At 34.6% G+C, this 20,842-nt stretch overlaps 8 protein-coding genes across 8 annotated transcripts; 2 read left to right on the forward strand and 6 right to left on the reverse strand.

Moving 5' to 3' along the window:
• Positions 1-167: 167 nt before the first annotated feature.
• Positions 168-1,763, reverse strand: RSA1 (Rsa1p; the record flags this gene model as incomplete). Its single annotated transcript, XM_003669606.1, has 1 exon — positions 168-1,763. One exon carries the CDS (start codon positions 1,761-1,763, stop codon positions 168-170), a length of 1,596 nt encoding a protein of 531 aa, XP_003669654.1.
• A 1,417-nt stretch (positions 1,764-3,180) lies between these two features.
• NAB3 (Nab3p) lies at positions 3,181-5,358 on the reverse strand (the record flags this gene model as incomplete). The annotated part of the gene is made up of 1 exon (XM_003669607.1): positions 3,181-5,358. The coding sequence occupies one exon, from the start codon at positions 5,356-5,358 to the stop codon at positions 3,181-3,183; it is 2,178 nt and encodes a 725-aa protein (XP_003669655.1).
• A 1,912-nt stretch (positions 5,359-7,270) lies between these two features.
• Positions 7,271-8,623, forward strand: SUN4 (putative glucosidase SUN4; the record flags this gene model as incomplete). Its single annotated transcript, XM_003669608.1, has 1 exon — positions 7,271-8,623. The coding sequence occupies one exon, from the start codon at positions 7,271-7,273 to the stop codon at positions 8,621-8,623; it is 1,353 nt and encodes a 450-aa protein (XP_003669656.1).
• Positions 8,624-9,216: 593 nt separating this feature from the next.
• Positions 9,217-10,485, reverse strand: NDAI0D01010 (uncharacterized protein; the record flags this gene model as incomplete). Its single annotated transcript, XM_003669609.1, has 1 exon — positions 9,217-10,485. One exon carries the CDS (start codon positions 10,483-10,485, stop codon positions 9,217-9,219), a length of 1,269 nt encoding a protein of 422 aa, XP_003669657.1.
• A 1,112-nt stretch (positions 10,486-11,597) lies between these two features.
• Positions 11,598-13,376, reverse strand: AQR1 (Aqr1p; the record flags this gene model as incomplete). Its single annotated transcript, XM_003669610.1, has 1 exon — positions 11,598-13,376. One exon carries the CDS (start codon positions 13,374-13,376, stop codon positions 11,598-11,600), a length of 1,779 nt encoding a protein of 592 aa, XP_003669658.1.
• Positions 13,377-15,149: 1,773 nt separating this feature from the next.
• On the reverse strand, positions 15,150-16,385 carry YDJ1 (type I HSP40 co-chaperone YDJ1; the record flags this gene model as incomplete). The annotated part of the gene is made up of 1 exon (XM_003669611.1): positions 15,150-16,385. The coding sequence occupies one exon, from the start codon at positions 16,383-16,385 to the stop codon at positions 15,150-15,152; it is 1,236 nt and encodes a 411-aa protein (XP_003669659.1).
• Positions 16,386-16,884: 499 nt separating this feature from the next.
• Positions 16,885-18,261, reverse strand: GCD10 (tRNA 1-methyladenosine methyltransferase subunit GCD10; the record flags this gene model as incomplete). Its single annotated transcript, XM_003669612.1, has 1 exon — positions 16,885-18,261. One exon carries the CDS (start codon positions 18,259-18,261, stop codon positions 16,885-16,887), a length of 1,377 nt encoding a protein of 458 aa, XP_003669660.1.
• Positions 18,262-18,675: 414 nt separating this feature from the next.
• NOP2 (rRNA (cytosine-C5-)-methyltransferase NOP2) lies at positions 18,676-20,553 on the forward strand (the record flags this gene model as incomplete). Its single annotated transcript, XM_003669613.1, has 1 exon — positions 18,676-20,553. One exon carries the CDS (start codon positions 18,676-18,678, stop codon positions 20,551-20,553), a length of 1,878 nt encoding a protein of 625 aa, XP_003669661.1.
• Between the last annotated feature and the right edge of the window lie 289 nt (positions 20,554-20,842).

The raw sequence follows: 20,842 nt of genomic DNA on the forward strand, positions 1-20,842 counted from the left end.
CCCTTTAGCTAGCTTATAAGTACATAAAAAAAGATGATTTTTGGTTGAATATGCTGTAGTATTAAATGCCTTTTTAAAATTATATATTTAAAAGTAAATCGGAAAAATGTTCTAATGCCCTATAGATATTACTAATGAGAAATGTTTCCTTTTTTTTAAGGTATTTATTATTGCTCTCCTTTCATATTACTATTATCCGTTTTAGTATCATACCTAGATTGTCTAGGAAGTGGTCGTTTATTATTTCTAAATGCATTATTATCTTTATTATTATAATGTGTATTCTTGTTATTGTACCCTCTTTGATTATCAGCTTTATCACCACCAAACAATTTATCTTTCTCTTCTTGAGATAATTCATATTCTAATAATCCTGAGTCACCCAACTCTTTGATGAATTCTAGTAATTTCAAATTATCCTTTGCCATTTCTCTTTGTACCAACTTAATATTCAAATTAACTTGAGGATGGAATCTATTAACTTGATTTTGAATACTTTGAATAAATCTATTATCTTTTTTTGATTCATTTAAAATACTTTTCTGTTTTTTCAATTCATCTTCTTTAATCCCCATACTTGCCATATGTTTTATTTTATTATTTGAAATCTTTAATAACCACATTTTCCTTCTTTCCTCTCTCCATTTTTCAATATCTTCTTCAGTTAATAAAGTAATTGACGTTCCAGGAATGGTTGTAGGATTGCTCTTCCCATCTTTTAAATCATCATAATCATCATCATCATCACCATCAGAATCATTGTTGCGATCGTTAGCATTGTCATTACCTAGATTAGTTACCACCACTTTCTTCTTTATATTTCCGGAGATAACAGGAATGAAGTTCGTTGATACTGTCACCTTTTCTCGCCCTTCCTTCGGTACAGATTCTTCAGTTTTACGTTTCTTTCCCGTAATGATGGTATTAGTTCCCTCTCCATGTTCGTTTGTCAAATCTCGTTTCTTATTATTATTGTCCCTAGATGAAACACGGTCAAAATTCTTACCATTGTCGTTTGTGATAACGATATGATTATGGTTTGACTTACTTTCTATAGCATTTTCTTTATCTGTTCTATTACTACTGCTATTAATATTGCTATCCATAGTATTATTATACGTTATCGGATCTTCATAACTTATGGGCTCAGTTCTTTTCATTTGTTTCTGTATTTTTTCCACAGTTGTATTTTCTTGATTCAATATTGATTGTTCTTCCTCGTTGTTATTGTTCGCATCATCTTCATCTTCATCATAGTTTATTGGTTCATCTCTTTTTGTACGTGTTCTTACATTTCGATTCCTAAATCTATTATCACCTGGTTGATTGAGATTCCATTGATTATCACCATTCATATAGTGTGGAGGTTGAGGTTGAGGCTGAGGTTGGAATGGAGCCCCCATTGGGGGTATCATTTGTTGGAAGGGGGAAAGAGGAGCTGTAGGAGGGAATCCTTGTAAGTTCGGATGATATGGATGATATTGATTGTTTTGGAAAGGTTGTGGACGTGGTTGATATGCTCGCATTTGTGGTAGTTGTTGATAAGAAACAACATTATTATTGTTCAAATTATTTATTGGATATTGAGAATACTGTGAAGAAGTATATGTGGATGGGTTCTGTACTTCATCAGATACTGTACCTTTATTTAATGTTCCCGATGAGGTCGGTTGAGGCAAGTTCGGTCTTACAGATCCATTATTAAAATTGTTATTGTTACCATAATAGAAGTTGTTGTTATTGTTGTTATTACCATAGTCCATTATATAGAGTCTTTTCTTTGCAATACTTTCTTAAATATTTAGCTGAAAAGATATATCAACTGGACATTAATTGTACTGATAAGTATTTCTTTGTTTTATATAATTTTTCATATCAGATTGAAAATTGTACTTCTATAGATTCTAACTTTAGCGTCTGAAAAAAAAAAATATTTCATAAGGTAGCGCCTTTACCTACTATATAGAAACTAAAAGCATTTGTTTTTAGAAAGAATAATCGAAGAATGTTGGAAAAATTATAGAAGAAAACACTCACGTAGATACCGTGTACCATGTTTCAGAGCTTTCCTGTCTATGTTTCAAGTTGGTAGAGCCGTTAAACTATTACTTTAGGTTGTTTTGTTCTTTATTTTAGTTAAGTAAAGAATAAGAACAACTTATGTGAAGGAGAATATTATGAAAATGTAGGAAATTGCCATCCTGTAGGAACAATGCCTCAGCCAATGCCAAAATATAGCAATCATACCAAGACCAAACAATTGAAAAGATCAAAAGTTACATTTATAATTTACAACTGGTGAAACCTCATATTTAGTTTTTGTTTTACGGAGAGAGCTGATTATATGTAGTTTAATTTTATAAATTTTTTTTTTTGACATGGTTTTTTTACAAAGGAAATTGAACTTATATAGCTTGTGAGACAACATGTGTAAGAAAAAGATGAAGAAGCAAAGTAATTCAAATCAAGTTTATTCTTAGCGCATCCGGAGATCCCGCTGAATATTAAGAGAAAAGGTAAGGAATGTTGTGTAGAGAAAAGAGGGAAGAATAATCTCGGTAGAGATACTTGAGAGATCGGGGAAATTTCAAGAGAAGTTCACAGGAAAATGAATTGTCAAATCTTCTTCGTAGAATATAATAGCTAACTCCGTTTATATTCTTATAATATTTTTTCCTTCTTTTTTGAAGTCCAAGTAGTAAGATCAAAACAAGTAGTATTCCATTTTTATTAATTTTTTTTTCTCGGTTTTTTTTTATTTGAAATTCTTGCAAGGATATATGATGAAAAAATCATCACTTTTGTAATTTGGCCAGACTATCTAATAGACTTTGAACATTGTTACCCGATTGATTCTGTCCCTGCTGTTGTGAATTCTGTGATGGATGTGCAGTGGGAGGAGATGTTAAAACCTTTTGATCATTGTAACTTAGCTGGTTGCTACCCGTCGGTGGAGGGTAAGCAGAAGGAATTTGCTGTTGTGAGGGTTGTTGTTGCTGATGTTGTGGTGGTTGGTTTTGCATCGATTGTATTAGACCAATTAATTGTTGTTGTGTTTGAGGTTGTTGCTGTTGCTGTTGTTGTTGTTGGGCAGCAGATAATAAATTAGACACAACATTAGGTGGCAAGTTCTGAATTGCATTCAATAATTGCTGTTGATCCATTTGTGAATTACTGTTGTTACCTCCTAAATAAAGAAGTTAATTGATTTTGTTGATTCGTTTGGACAGGTGGTGTCATTTGTACTGGTTGTACTGGTTGCTGCTGCTGTTGAGATAAAGGTTGCATATTAGGATTTTGATAACGCCCATACGATTGATTCATTTGATTTTGAACAGGTGGAACCCCACTCATATTACCTTGATAACGACCATATCCCTGATTCATTTGATTATAATCTGATTGCTGTTGTTGTGGTGCTTGAGGTATTCCATATCCTTGCTGCACATATGCATTCTGTTGTTGCTGTGGAGGTGCTTGCATACCGTATCCTGGATAATACCCTTGCTGTTGCTGTTGCTGTTGCTGTTGTGGTGGCGGGGGAGGACCTTGTGCAGTACCCATTGGCTGAATTGGTTGATTATATCCGTAAGCATTTTTTGCATTGTTGGGCATTGGCAATTGATGACCAGTAGGACCAGTGCCATTCTTTAGACTAGTGAAGATCGAGATTGTATCGTCTAAAGAAACGTTAATGTATTCATCAAATTTAGTTTCACCACGTGGACCTTTATAGAATGTTTGGATATCTACATTACGGCTCTTATTGAGAAAGACTACACCCCAAACACCATCATATGCAGCATCATTGACTAATTTTCTCAAATCCATTCCTTGTCTCAAGAATATCATATCAGTTTCCAAACCTGTACTATTTCTAAATCTTTTGAAGACTTCGTTTGCATAACCACGATCTGCTACTTTCTTAACGTAAATAACGCATGCTGGAGTACGTCTTTTAGATTTCTTAGCACTACCATCTGAATACATATCTCCTCCATCATCTTCATCTGCATTATCAAATGGACGTTTTGAAGAAGAGATGAAAGTAGTACTATTATTTGTACCATGATCACCATGATCGAATTGTGGACGACTATTCGAACTTGAAACTTCCAAGATCAACTTCTTACTAAAATTCATTTCATTTGATTCCAATTCTATGGCATCTTTAACACTTTGAGGGTTATTATATTGAATGAAACCGTAAGCGTTTTTGATATTGATTTGTAAAATATGTCCATATGGAGAGAAGATTCTAAATAAATCTTCCTTGGAGACATTTTTCAATGGTAAATTCCCAATGAAAAGTCTCGATTTTAATGGGATGTTATGCATTTCTGTAATTTTATTTTCACCACGTAAATATGCACTATATCTTTCACGTTCTTCTTGTGTCATTGGTCTAGTCAAATCTGGTCTTGGAGCCAATCTTCTCTTTTCGGCAGGCGTCAATTTTCTTTCCTGTTTTTGATGTTGTTGGTTGATATTACTAGTTGTATCGTATATTTGTGATTCTACCGGTGCCGTCTCCTGTGGCATAGTTAATTTTGTAGCTGGATTTGAATTTAACATCGTTAAAATGGCGGTTAATTTTTGTCTTTCATCTAATGATTTAAACTCTGCACGATCTAGCATCCCACTCTCTATAATATAATTTGCTTGTTTTTGTAATAAATTTTGATCGACGTCTGCATCTAAATTTGATATATTTGAACTTATTGAGGACTCAATTTTAGTGTTTTGTATTTCTTGTTTGTCTTCTTCTTCATCAGAAGAGGAAGACGATTCCTTTGTAGATTCAGTGGATTCATCTTCGTTATTGCTATCATTGTGTTCCAAACTTTCTTTTTCATCGTCTGATTGACTTGAACCTGCATCGTTTTTCGCATTGTCATCCTCCTCCTCCTCCTCCTCCTCATCATCATCATCAACATCTTCTTCATTATTTTTATCATCATTCTCGCTAGCATGTTCAGACTCAGAGTCAGATTGAAGTTCAAGTACGGATTCTGCTTCATCAGCAGTATCGATGGCTTGCGTTTTTTCTTCATTGTCATCTTCTTTGTATAGGTCACTTGCATCGTCATCGTCATCGTCATCGTCACCGTCATCTTCATCTTCATCTTCATCGTCTTTGTCATCATTATTCTTTGGATTAGCATCAGTATTATCATTAGATTCAAGAGCGTCTTCATTCGAAATCTCCTCCTTTTGATTACTTTGATTACTTTGTTTAAAATTTTCACTATTGCTATCATCTTCAAGAGTTTCTATTTGTTGATCTTCATTTTCATTCTGATTATCACCCCCATCATAAGGTGTAGGAGAATACATTTGGTCTTCTGTGACTGGCATAATGCTTGTACGTATAGTATAGTGTGTAATTCTTAGTTGAATTCCTATAAGACCTTTACCAGATTTTCTTCTTGTTTGCTACTAATTGGTTAATGACTGGGTGGCAAAGGGACAGAAGGACTTTATTGAGGATGGTAAATGATCCTTTTAAGAAGTATAGTAGCGTTAATAATAAATAGCCTTCATTTCTCTGCTGCTCATTGAAGAAAATTTGCCCAATTTTTCGGAAACTTCTCCTTCCAGTCACATGCCTTACACGTGACTGGTTAAAAATAAATTAGAGCAGGCGTTTCCTCAGGGTAATATCCATCTACAAGTCCTAAAAGTTGTTTGGAGCCGACGGGTATATTTACGAGCTAACTCACTCATTTTTAAAGAAGGGACCATTTAAGAGCAAGGATTGGTATTGGTATTATGCTCATACAAGTTCTGTTAAGGTAACGTAACATTATTTTACATTTAAATTCTCTGTATAAGTATGTAAGTCCCAATCCGTATCCTTACGTAGATACCCTCGTGTAGATGCACTTGGAATTAAAGTTAATCTCTTGATGTTTTTGTTACGGGAAGCTACACAATTAGATTAGGAATTAGTGATATTATATTGCCAAATACAGTAAAATTAATCGCCTTTAGGACAAGTTCTCAACTGACAATTCTTTAATGAAACCCTCCCTATTTCCTTATATACGTGCAAATTCATTTTAGAGAGTCTGAGAACGTTTAACAACATGTGACCACCCGCCTAGAAAGGCAAAACGGAACAACAGATATGACAGTGTTTGTTACCCTCCCTTTCCTTGATGAATTATTATAATTATTATAATATAGTATCATTAGTAACGGCTCGTTTCTTCTTTCCCACACCCTGCGTCAGTTTCTCTGCCGCTCATCCCACAAACGCGCGAAAAGAAAAGAAAAGAAAAGAAAAAGAAAAAAAAACTCCTCGAGGGAAGAGGACCACGTTGCCGTTACCCTCGGCCGTTACCGTCGTGTCGTCGACAACGAAAACAAAACAAAAACAAATAAACAAACAACAAACAACAAACAACAAACGATGTCAACAAGATCCGTTTCTCGGCGTTTCCTCTTCCACTTCCCAAAGGTTATTTACTACATCTTACTTCCTTTCTTTCTTTTTTTCTCTTCTGTCAAGTACTTTTTTCTTTTAGTTTAAGCTCAAAAGTATATATATATATATAAAAGAGCCATAGAAAGAGACTAATATCACTATTGTTAAAAGACTGAACATCATCAGAATTTCAAACTAGAAAAAAAAACAAATTAAACAAGAAAAAAAATACTCACATTAACCTGTCCACTCTTTTAATTTTATTTTCCTACAAACTATAATATATTATCCAACTATTTACATTCCTTAACTGATTAACTTCATTAAATTTCCAACTATTTTACTTTCCTTTATTAACTAGAGACTCTTAAAAAGTATGTTATAAATACAAGATTTTTTTCAATTTTTTTTATTCCATTTGCACTCCCCATTTTTTTCGTTATTATCAAGTAATTATTGCTTACATCCAAGTACACTGATTTATACAATAATGATAGTTTTCAGCTATGCTAGTATAGTTTCGCCATGGTCCATCTATCTTCTATCCACTAACGCCACTCTGTTGTGTTTTACTTTGTTGACCTCGAGGCAATTTTCTCTTTCGGTTGATTTGTGCGAGCGAGCGAGCGAGCGACAAAGCTCCTTTTTCGCGTCTCGAGCTGAAAAGTTTCTACTTTTGGTATCACCAATATGAAATCATAAAATCAAAACATATACCAAAGATTAAATACAGCAAAGCAAAAAAACTAACTTGTGAATAGACATTGCATTTGATTGAGTGAAGAAAAAAAAATGGATAAAAATTGTTAATAAAAAAAGCTAACAATTTTACTAACTAAAATGTTTATTTCCAAACGTTTTCCGAAAAGATTACTTTCCTTTCCTATTGAAATATTAAAAATAAAAAATAAAATGAAATTTTCTACTGCCACTGTTTTAGCTTACGCTTCTATTGTCGGATCCAACGTTATGGGTTCCGCTTTACCTCAAGGTCATCATATTCATAAGAGAGCTGTCGCTGTCGAATATGTCTATGAAACTGTTGTCGTCGATGTCAACGGTAAAACTTTAACCGCTGCCGCCCCACAAGAAACTGTTGCCGGTCATGTCGCTGCTATCAAGACTGCAATTTTGGCTCCAACAACAACATCTTCTTCTACTCCCGTTGCAGCTCCTGTTACAGATGTCCCAACAACTACTACTAACGCTGCTATTGAATCAAAGCCAACTACGACTTTAGTTGCTCCAACTTCTATTCAAACTACTACCACTTCCTCTCAAATCACCACTCAAACTTCAACTTCAACTTCCACTACCTCCACTTTGGCTCCAAAGGAAACTACCTCTACCACTTCTTCGAACAACAATGGTGGAATCTATGGTGATTTATCTCCATTCTCTGCTCCAACTGAACAATTCGTAGACGGTACTATTCCATGTGACCAATTCCCATCAGGTCAAGGTGTCATCTCAGTAGATTGGTTAGATACCAACGGATGGTCCGGTATTGAAAATACTGACAAATCTACTGGTGGCTCATGTGCTGAAGGTTCCTACTGTTCATACGCTTGTCAACCTGGTATGTCCAAGACTCAATGGCCATCTGAGCAACCTGCTGATGGTAGATCTATCGGTGGGTTACTTTGTAAGAATGGGTTCTTATACCGTTCTAATACTGATTCCAATTATTTATGTGAATGGGGTATTGAAGCTGCTGAAGTCGTCTCTGAAATTGATCAAGGTGTAGCTATTTGTAGAACTGATTACCCAGGTACTGAAAATATGGTCATTCCAACTTTCGTTGAAGCTGGTAATTCTTTACCATTAACTGTTGTGGATCAAGATTCTTATTATACTTGGAGAGGTATGAAGACCTCTGCTCAATATTATGTTAATAATGCTGGTGTTTCCGTTGAAGATGGTTGTGTTTGGGGTACTGATGGTTCCGGTGTGGGTAATTGGGCTCCATTGAATTTCGGAGCTGGTTACACTAATGGTATTGGTTATTTGTCTTTAATTCCAAATCCAAACAATAAATCTCCTTTGAATTTTAACGTTAAGATTGTTGCCGCTGATGATAACTCTGTTGTTGATGGTACTTGTTACTATGAAAATGGTAGCTTTGTTAATGGTGAAGATGGTTGTACCGTTGCTGTTAGATCTGGTAAAGCTAAATTCGTCTTATACAATTAAGATACCTCATAATTCGAAGCTGAAGCTTTATCGTTTGTTTATTTTTTTCACCGAACGTAAGAAAAGTAATAAATTTCATCATCTTTTTGTTTTTTGATATTTTTTACACTTTGTATTATTATTACTTTCATATTACTATTACTATTATTATACTATTAACGTTTATATTATTTCTATTGAACTAAATAAATACTTTTTTCTACCTTTTAAAAAGCGTGTGCGGTTTTCATATACATTTATTCCCAAGATTGTGTAATTCGTCAGTTCAGTCCTCTAATCAACTTACATTGGCTAAGCCAACTACCATCGTCTCATTGCATTCAAACAACGGTACTAAAATACGACACTACTTCGAGATTTAATTATGATCTATAGTCCTTGAATGCATCTATTACTCATACTTTAAAAGATTTATACAGCCTTTTTGTAGAGTTTGTTTTAGTATGCATATGATAAAAATATGAAGAGCTTAATATGAACAATATTTACATACCTACGTATATATTTATATATATCTAAATGTATATTTATCTATACTCTCTTTTAATTCTATTCAAAAAAAATAATTATTTCCCAAGAGAATGGAAAGGGTATCATGTTGGGGGAGGATGCTTTGGGGTATGAATTAGGAAACTTACTGGTTTCTGAGGCGTTCTATTACTATTATTATTAGAACTTTGATTAGGTGATCTCATTGATCCACCTATGGAATTATTCCGTGATATTTGAGGAAGTACAGTAGCTGCACTCCTTGATCTTCGGTGCCCACCTTGTTGCCTTCTCATTGTTGCGTTCAGTTTTGGTGGCCTTCCCAGTAACGTTGTTGTGTTCGTTAAAGGTCTCTTACTCAAATCATGTTCTAAAGATTCATCGGGAAGTCGTTCTCGTATCAAACTAAATCGTTGTTGATTATTGTGTGGTACTTGTAAGAAGGAGGATGGCTGCGAGAAAGTACTTGCGGTACCAGGTAAATTCGAACTTTGAGAAGGGAAATTTTGGTTCGATTGTGAAGAAAAATGAGGAGGGAAAGGCTGTTGCTGCTGCTGCTGTTGTTGCGGTTGTTGTTGCGGTTGATATTGTTGATATGGTAGATACTGTTGTGGTGGAGGTCCAGGGAGCCCTGGTCTTTGTTGGTTTCCATAGTCGGTGTTCATTTGTTGATTTTGATCAAAATATCCATACGGTTGAGAAATATGAGGCTGATAAGGCTGAAACTGCTGGGGAGGAAACCATGAAGCAGTTTGTTGTTGTGACGATATATTAGAAGGTATCTCAGAAATTGATTTATGATGACCCCTTGGACTCATGGAGCCCGTCCTGGATCTTTTATTTGGTGTGAGCGATGGTATTTTCGGTATATTCTTCACCTTCTTAGGATCTGATGCAACAAACTCCACTAAATTTTCAATGGTTCTTGCATTAAAGTCATCGGACTGGATACATTTATCTATTATTTGATTCAAAGTGTTCAAGTTTGTTTCTTTAATCTTTTCAATATTCTTCCGTTCTTTCTCTAATATTATACTGAGATATTTATTAAAAGTTTCATCATCAAATGAATGGATATTAGCGATAACTTCTTGATCTATGTCTAAATCTTTCAAAATCCATCTTCTATGATCAAATGGTAATGAAGATAATGTCGGTTGGTGCTTCGGTATTGGAGCTTCTCCGATATTTTGATTCTTAACTGTATCCTCCTTCGGTATATTGGTATTTGTAGAATGTTCACTGTCAGCTCGTTGTTCCTTTACATTCGGATCATGTTTGGGACTTGGCGATCGCCTTGTTGTTCCTGCTGTAGACGATGATGAGGGTAGATTATTATTATTATTATCGTTTTGACCTTCTAGTTGGCCCATTATTATCTTGATAAAGCTATTTGATCTATCTATTTAGATGGCTGATAGAATTTTACTTGAACTGTCGATATGATATATAGTCTATGAAATACTGAAAAATATTGGTGAAAAATTTTAATAGACGCGTATGCTGACTTTAGCGACAGACTTCGTTTTTTGAAGGAGTTATACCTGGCGATGAAGTAAAAGATAGTTCAATGTGATAGTATTTCTCTTTGAGAACTCACCGTTATACCACTGTGTTTCGATGAAGAGCAAGTTTTTCCAAGATGTATATTTTACATAATCCTAGTATGTACTCTATAAATAGCATATTAACCGTCTAAAGAGATGAAAATGAAAAAAAAATGGAATATATAAAGGATCGAAAGGAAATGAAAAAAAAATGGAGGAATTCTTGAAAATCTGGAAGTTTTTTTCTTTTCTCAAATCATTCATGCAACTTGACCAAAAGGTGTAATATTGTACTGAGAAATGACTACTGGATGCACGAAACCTTGTCTACATTCGGTATTTTGCCTTTAAGGATCCAACAAACAAGGTTGGGTTCGATCTATTGGGAAACAACGTTTTCCATACACACTAACCTAATTTGAGAGTTATATCTCTGTAAGGGAAATACTGGGGGATTTTCCTATTACGAAAATTGTCCTGTAACAATTTTTATTAACTTCAAAGCCTCCCTCCCCCCTTGTAATGGACGAACACGTTAGTTTACTAATAAAGTGTTTGTCACCTTCTACATCATTTCCTTTTCCGATCTTCTTCTTTTTTCCTTTTTCCTTTTTTTCTCTCCCATCGCATGCAGGAGCCTTTTTACCCATTTAGGAAAAGTGATTGATTTGCTTCACGCGTCTGGTAAACATCCGCGTTAAAAAGCATGGGTAATGGCTAAATACTTTTTATAGTAAATACTGCTTGAAGGTTATAAAATTCAACTCGTACGTAAGTACAGTCTAAATGATCCCTTCAGTAGTTGAGAAAACTATGGTAATACCAGTGACAGAGTTTTGTCTGTAATATCAATTAATTAATAAATAAATAAATAAATAAAAAAATAAATATGCATAGTTACAAAAAGGTTACAATACCCCTATATTATTTCATTCCATTTAGAATAGAAGATACTTCTTCTTATCTTTAGATTGTGAGTTATCGTCATCGTTGCCGTCCATACTTTCGTTTAACTTCTGTTCCAACAATGCTTGTTCTTTAGCTTCTCTCTCTCGTCTCCATTCCATACCATATTTCATTGGGATCAGCATTAGAAAATTACCAACTAGAATCAATCCTACCATGAATGTGAATGTTCCTCCAACTGTCATTGCAAACTTCATCTTGGCAAAACAACCCATAAAGATAGAACTTAAACTACATCTAATGAAATTGAAACAACTACTAGCTGTAGATGCCTTTTTAGGGTATAAATCCACTAATAACGTAGTGGAAGAAGATAATGTACTCATGGCACAAAAGGAACTCACACAGGATGTAATTAACATTGCAGGTATTTTCCACCCTTTATCAGCACTCCAACCAAATAATAAAAATGAAATGACTGCAATGAAATTTTGTGGTATAATGGCATTTAGACGAACTTTAATAGTATTAAATTCTTCATTTTCTGGAATGGTACCATTTTGTTTCTTTTTCTCAAAATCTCTTAACGCCTTCTTATAAATATAATCTAGAAATCTACCCGTTAACATAGAACCTAATAATCCACCAACACCACCTGGTAAATAACAAACACCAATGATAGTTAATCTATAATTATATGGTGGAGCACTTAGAGTGGAAGAGATGGAGGAAAGCATTAATGTCCAAAGTGCAAATTGTAATCCTGCTGGGAATAAAGATAAAAGAATTTCCGGTAAAGCACAAATCTTGAATGCAGATGCTAAATCTAATCTTGGTATTGTTTTATCTAATGTTTCATAATCAGGATTATCATATTTAAATCTTTTCTGAACTGGTTTTAATAAGAAAACTGGGGCTCTATTGAGAATATTTTTTGGTTTTATTGATAAATTACCAACTATAGTTCTCTTAGTTTCAGGTAATGTAAAAGCTGCAACGATAAGAGCTACACCAGAACCAATGGCTAAGAACCAAAAAATTGCTCTCCAATCCCAACGAGCTGTTAAAACTGCACCTATCAAACTACCAAAACATTGACCTAATAAGACTAATCCAGAAGTAGCGCCAACAAATGTACCTCTTTCGTGTTTCAATGTGAAATCACCAACAACACCTGAACTAATAGCAATGGTAGGAGATATACCTATACTTTGAATACATCTTAGGAAGCAAATAACACCGTAAGAAGGAGCACACGCCAAACCAATAGATGCGACAACATAAATTACCATACCACCTAAGATAATGGGACGACGGCCAAAGACATCTGCTAACCCACCACTAACCGTTGGTGCAATCCCTTGAAATAATAAATACACAACAACTGTGACATTTACTTTGTTTTCATCCATATTGAATTCCTTTTCTAATTGACGTAATGCAGGATAATAAATCGGAGAACCTAATGATGACCAAAAACCACACATGACTAATAGGAAAACCATTCCCCATTTCTGTTTATATGATAATAATGTATAAGGAGCTGTAGATTCTGAGGTTTGTTCTAATTTTTCTTCATCCGGAACTGTATCAAGTGATGAATCTTCCCCATCCTCCTCGTCATCTTCTCCTTCATTGATTTCTCTTGTAGTTGTCCTCGAAAGTGTGCCGTGTAAGTGATAAAGTCCGTCTTTAGTGGCGGGTATTTCTATATTATCTTTTTTCGCTTTAATGTCCCCTTCATATGTTCTTGTTTCTTCTTGAAATGATTCATCCTCCTCATCGGTGTATATTATACTTTCGTTTGACATATCTCCTCTCTTCCCAATCTTTATCTAATCTCCTTATTTATTATATTTGTTCTTTCTTTGTTTTGCAAAATTTTTCAAAAGTTTCTCATGTGAAAGAAAGGTAATAATGGCTGAAGGATCTGTAGAGATATGAGTGGCAATACCTTATATATAATAATAGATGGTAGTGTTAGACACTAAATAAAGGTACGTAATTCTTATTCTTATATGTTCCTGTTTGAAAAATCTGTATATTTTATTTTTGACGCATTTTCTATTGTTTATGATATAAAAAATCCCGGTTGTCCTCCGAAAAACTTTTCTTTTTCTCCCGAGCCTAGGAGTTTCTCGACGAAGAAACCATCGCAGGGGCCCATCAATTGTCGGGAAAACACGGGTTGACATCTCCGTAAAAGTGCCAAGACAAAATCTGAAATTTTTAGACAAAAAAGTTTACCTGTACCGGCAAAGTATATTAGATAAGGAGAAGGAAGGCATTCGTTAGGAATTGATAGACTTGAGTTCACGATAATGAATAAGGCAATCTATTTTCTGCTGTCATGGAAGAAATGAAGGGGTTACTTTATTGAAGATAATATAAACGAAGAAGAAAAATTAGAAGACACGAAATACTCTTATCATTTACTCTATATAGAATATATCCTATACATATCTCATTGAGTATTATAGGGATAGGGAGGCTAATTGAAAGAGTGAAAGAGAAAGCATTGGGCTGATAAACAAAACTCCCTGAATCCATAACCATAAGGGAATGAATCATCTCGAGTCAATCTTGGTCCAGTGAAAATAGCCCACAAGTCTTGTTCTTACGTAGTAAATTGTTACTTGGGAATTATAGGAAAAGATCGGAAGAAATAGCACAGAGGGTAACATATGTTGACCCTTTTATAATATGAAGGAAAAACCTCTGATCGGAAAATATCGTTTGGAAATTTTTTTTTTTTTTGAAAAATTCTGTCTCCCCGACTGAATATTTTCGATGTCACAAAATGATGTTGAAAAATTTGGATATAAAAAAGCATATAATATTCTTGTTACCTGCCACAGCTGTTAATAGGAAACTTAGACGGGCACTTGAATTTCATGGAGTCTCATTTATGTTCAAACCTGCTAAAATCCTAGTTGCTATGGCACTACCATTGGCATTACAATGTGTTGTAGCCACACAAAATTCTTCTTGCATCTTAGACATAATCGAAAGGCAATCGAAGGGCAATTGAAAAGTACTCTAAAGAAATTGGGCTTTATGAACTGTTAGCCTTTGCTGCACTCCATTCATAATCACAGCTTCCCACGTTTCCACTTAAGGAGATGTGGTTATCTTGAATTTAAATATTTTACTATCATGAATAAAGGTATACCAACTAATGTGGGTAATGAGTAGGGACCAGTTATGTCAATAAGAATCGAACAAAAATTCTGTGGATCCCCTAACTGATAGCAAAACTTTTTCTTAGAGGAAAACGATAACTGTTACACATATACATTCTACCGGAGGGAAATCTGAAAAGAATATAGAAGAGTATAGAATGCTCATTTCCAAGGATATTGACCTCTAATTGAATAATTTGCAAAAGGAAAATAATGATGGTTATAACTGTATAAAAGTGTATATGAGTAATATTATGAAAAAGTAAATATATGAATAAAAATCTATAGCTCTAAAACTTTTCTCTTACTTTGATATTATTAAGTAGCAACAAAATACGAGAAGAATCGGATTAATGGTTAAATATTAAACAGGATAAAATAAACTAGTACTTTGATTCAAGATCATTGAGAAGCACATTGAACACCTTCACCACCACGTTCTTCTTCTTCATCTGAGTCATAACTTTGACCCCCTCTTGCACCACTTGGTTTATATTTGCTTGGATCGAAAGGAGATAAAACACATTCGTCTATCACGGCACCTTCTGGAATATTAGTTTTTGTTCTTGGTGGTAATATTTCTTCTAACTTCTTCAATGATTCTTCGTCAGTAAAGTGGTTTGGTGGGAATTTAATGTTAAATTTGACTATCAAATTACCATAACCACCGTATTTAGGAATTGGCATACCTTTATCACTAATGATTTTACGAGCACCTGGAGATATAACTTCACCTGGTACAATGGCGACCTTCAACCATTCACCGGAAACATGTTTGATAGCAAATTCACCACCAGCGATGGCAGTCAATAAATCGATTTCAGCTTCATAGACTAAATCGTCACCTGCTCTTTGGAAATGTTCATGTGGCTTTTGAGAAACGACAAAGATGACATCACCTGGAATAATATCTGGAGCTTGATCTGCTTCACCTTTAAAGACAACCTTTTGACCATCTTTCATACCTGGTTCAATGTGGACTTCCAAGATCTTTCTTTCATTGGTAACTTTCTTAGCATTACATGTTTTACAACGATCCTTTGGATCAATGATATCACCAGTACCGTGACAAACTTCACATTCAGCTTGGAATCTTTGTAGCATTGGACCCATTTGTCTTGTTACGAATTTCACACCTTGACCATTACAACTAGAACATTTCTTAACTGCACCTTTCTTACCACCTCTACCTTCACATGTCTTACAAAGGATTTGTTTGTTTAGAGCTAACTTGGCTGTTCTACCTTTATAAAGTTCTTCCAATGTAGCTGAAAGTTCATGTTTAATATCTCTACCTCTTTGTGGACCTCTTGGTCTTCCGGCACCAGCACCAGCACCACCGAAGAATTGGGAGAAGATATCATCACCAAATCCGCCGAATCCACCAAAGCCTCCTGGACCACCTGGACCACCATTCATACCTTCAGGACCAAATTGATCGTACATTTCTCTTTTCTCATCATCGGACAAGACTTCATAGGCAGCAGATGCTTCTTTAAATTTTTCTGCAGCTTCCTCACTTGGGTTCTTATCTGGATGATATTTCAAGGCAAATTTTCTGTAAGCCTTCTTGATTTCTGAAGAAGAAGCACTTGGTGAAACACCCAATATATCGTAAAACTTAGTATCTTTAACCATTTTGGCGCGTTTATTTGAATTATTATTATTTGTAAAGAAATTCAACTTGATTAAGTGAAAATGAGGAAAATCGGGTACCCTTACCTAATGTACTATTACTATTACTATTATCCTGGGAAGAATTACAGTGACTGATGTCCTTTTACCTTTATATGATAATTCCACTGTATGGATAAAATATCTCTTCCCAGTGTTAAATACATGTAAAGCAATCGAACCCATCGCCAATTCATCTAAATTTTTCACAATTTTTCGATATTACTACATAGATCTTTCACAAAGAAAATAAAAGAAACGAACGGAAGAAATTTTTTTGTTCCACGGGATTCCATCACTTCTCACGACACCCTGCAAGTTTTTCTCTGGGCGACACAATATCGTAATATATTCACATGACACAAATGAAGGATTTACATATGATATGGTAGGATATGATTTAGTATAGTTACATGATTAGTTACATGATTATAAATAGATTACGTAGAGACTGTTAGGTGCTTTAGTCTTGACCTTCTCCCACTTTGATGTCCTGTTCTATAGCTTTTGAAACATCAGGATTTTGTATAGTCAAAGGCTCTGAAGCAGGAATGACTCTATGGCACCACAGTAAATAACCACCGCCCCCTTTCATAGTCATCAAAGGGTGTAGTCTTCCTCGTATCGTTTGATATGGTCTACATCTCGTCTCAAGAACAGATGGAGCTAAATATCTGAGATCTTCATATAATACATGTGCCAGTTCTAATAAAGTTTCTTTAAACTGACTATAACAGACTATCGGCCTAGATCCATGTACTTTCTCACCTAATATGGGGACTAAAGACGGTAAATGTAACGTGGAGGCAATTATTAATGCGTCAAACTCTATTTCAGTAGAAAATTTCAATATGTCCATTTTAGTGTGATACCACTTCAACCTTCTATAATATTTGTTTTTCTGCCCACTTTTTAACTGGTATAGTTCATCTTTACTTAATGGAGTAAATCCTTTGTTAATATCTTCTATCGTTGGAGGTTCGAAAAACTCTAATAAAGAGATAGTAATAACATGTTCATTGATAAACGATTCAGAATAGTTTGAGAACTTAAGTAAGTCCAAATTCGGATGTTCGTTTTCATGTACAACAATGATTTTACCCGGGCTTTTAGATTTATCATCACCACCAAACATCCTTTCCAATAGGAAATACACCAAGAGACCTCCCGTTTCATCCATGCATAAGTAATTCCCATTTTCTTTAATATTTGCCAAGTTCAATAACATAGCAACAGATTCTTGAGACATGTCCATTATTCTTTGAATATCTCCTTTGTCAATTAAAAACTGTAATAATGCCGAACTACTCAAATAATCCACGGTGAAAATCTTATCAAATTTCTGTTTCTTTCTTTTCAAATATTTCTCTTGTGAATATACAGTTTTCTTATCGAAACTTCCATGAGATTCAATCATTTTGGAAATGATCTCGGAACTAGAGACAGATTTTTCCTTTAAAGCTTCTATTTCCTCTGCACTCAATTTTTGTACTTCATTCCCCAGATTAACTAAATGTTGATTATTCTCACTATTCACTACATTTTCTAACCTTTCCCCTTCAGTCTTTTCAACATCATCATCCAGGACTTTTATCTTACCCGTAGGAATCTTATATTTGAACTTCCCTGTAGCAGGAACTTGTTCCTCCTTTTCATCTCCATCATAAAGAATTTCAAATTTGGTCCCCAACGGATATCCAATAATGTCATTGACATTAAAGGCACCGAATTTCCCAAGAGATATAGATGTGTCAGGTTTCAATTGCACTAATTTGTTATTATCAGATGGTAGCTTGATAATTACATGCTGCTCTGCACATATCGTTTTCAAGGGGTCCATTTTTCCTTGTTTGATTACTCAATCTAATTTTGATGACTTGTCTCTTCGTATATAAATTGAACCTAAATCTACTATTTACACTAATCTTTGCTCACTTTATCTTTCTACTAGTCAGTCATTCATTCATTCATTCTTTCATTGTATGTATACATATAGAAAGCTCATCGCAAAAAATTTTCAAGATTTTTCGTTCGAGACGATTTTTCATTTTTTGAAATTAAGTATTGGAAAAATTTTCAGTTCATCTCATCTCATCGCGATGGGATGGCCTATGTTTAAAAGAATAGCAGACTACAACTACAAGTAGGAAATTAAGGATAAAAGGGTCTAGAGGATACTTTATGCTTTTTGATTTCTAGTTTTCTCATCATTTAAATATATATAGAACTAAACTTCTGACTCCAAAGGAAAAAAATGGGTAGCAGACGTCATAAGAATAAACAAGCAGCTCCACCAACTTTGGATGAATTCCAAGCTAAGAAGGATAGAAAATTGAAAAGATCCAATGATAAAGATAGTGAAAGAAAATCAAAGAAACCAAAGTTTGATGATAAGAAGGATGTTAAACCAAAATCTGAAAAGAAGAGCAAGAACAAAAAGAAGCGCTCTGTAGAAGATGAAGAAGAACAACAACAAAAAGAAGAGATGGAAAAATTACCTGAGGTCGACTTGGAAGAACTTTCCCAGGCCAAAAAGTCTTTATTTGATGATGCTGAGGATGTCCAAGAGCAATTATCTGGGGAAGAAGATGAATTGAAAGATGAATTCGATTTGGAACAAGAATATGAAGATGATAGTGACGAAGAAGCGCGTGCTCATCCAATGTTTTCAGATGAAGAAGAAGATATGGAGGAACTAAACGCTGCTAATATGGAAGCGTTATCAATGAAGTTGGATGAAGAAGAAGCATTGGAAGCCGAAGAAGCAGAAAAGGAATTAATCGAAACTGATAAATTTCAACCAAGAGCTGATGTTTTACCTACTGAAGAACAGGAATTAGAATTGGCTCAACAACAACCCGATTTGACTACTGTTAGAACAAGAATGATTGAAATTGTTAAAGTTTTGGAAGATTTCAAGAATTTAGCAGCTGAGGGTAGATCTAGAACTGAATATACAGATAGGTTATTAAAGGATATTTGTGAATACTTTGGTTACACACCATTTTTGGCGGAAAAATTATTTAATTTATTCTCACCAGCTGAAGCCATGGAATTCTTCGAAGCCAATGAAATTGCAAGGCCTATCACAATCAGAACTAATACGTTAAAAACTAGAAGAAGAGATCTTGCTCAAGCATTAGTCAATAGGGGTGTTAATTTACAACCAATTGGGTCATGGACTAAAGTTGGTTTACAAATTTTTGATTCTCAAGTTCCAATTGGTGCTACTCCAGAATATTTAGCTGGTAACTATATTTTACAAGCTGCGTCCTCCTTCTTACCTGTCATTGCCCTTGATCCTCATGAAAATGAACGTATCCTTGATATGGCAGCAGCCCCAGGTGGTAAAACTACTTACATTTCTGCCTTAATGAAGAATACTGGTACCGTCTTCGCTAATGATGCAAACAAAAATAGAACGAAATCTCTAATTGCTAATATCCATCGTCTAGGTTGTACAAATACTATTGTCTGTAATTATGATGCGCGTGAATTCCCAAAGGTTATTGGTGGTTTCGATAGAATCTTATTAGACGCACCATGTTCAGGTACAGGTGTTATTGGTAAGGATCAATCAGTTAAAGTCTCCCGTACAGAAAAGGATTTTATTCAAATTCCACATCTGCAGAAACAATTACTTCTATCGGCTATTGATTCTGTCGATTGTAATTCGAAACATGGTGGTATTATTGTGTACTCTACATGTTCCGTTGCAGTTGAAGAAGATGAAGCTGTTGTCGATTATGCGCTAAGGAAAAGACCGAACGTTAAGTTGGTCGATACTGGATTAGCTATCGGTAAGGACGGTTTCACAAGTTTTAGAGGGAAAAACTTCCATCCAAGTATAAAGTTGACAAAGAGATATTATCCTCATACCTATAATGTTGATGGTTTCTACGTTGCCAAATTCCAAAAGATTGGTCCTTCTCCACACGATGATAACCAAGCAAGCGCTAGAGAAAAGGAAAACCTTGCAAGGCAAGAAGCTGCAGCTGAAGGTATCATTCATTCCGATTTCTCCAAGTTCGATGATGAAGAAGATGAAAAGTACATTAATAAATCTAAGAAAGTTAATTTATTAAAGAAAGGTATGAATCCAAAGGGAACAAAAAATGCTGCAAGGGATTGAGCATCAAACAAAAAAATTAAATGGCTTATGTAGATAGCCATTTTGTATAATATAACCAATAAGTAACGTATACTATGTATATATTTCATACAGCATTAAGATATTCTGTCGTCTACTATAAAATATATTTTATTAAATGTCACCTACGGATTAAAAGGTAAGATTAGTTTACAGTATTTCTTGCTGACCGTAACAGCTTGTGTATAGAGTACCATCAAACTCAGTTCTGTATTAAAAGTAAAAGTCGGTATTTTAGCTTTGTCGTTATATATCATAACCTATATATATT

The sequence above is a fragment of the Naumovozyma dairenensis genome, chromosome 4, assembly GCF_000227115.2.
Source record: "Naumovozyma dairenensis CBS 421 chromosome 4, complete genome".
In the NCBI taxonomy this organism is placed as follows: Eukaryota; Fungi; Ascomycota; class Saccharomycetes; order Saccharomycetales; family Saccharomycetaceae; genus Naumovozyma; species Naumovozyma dairenensis.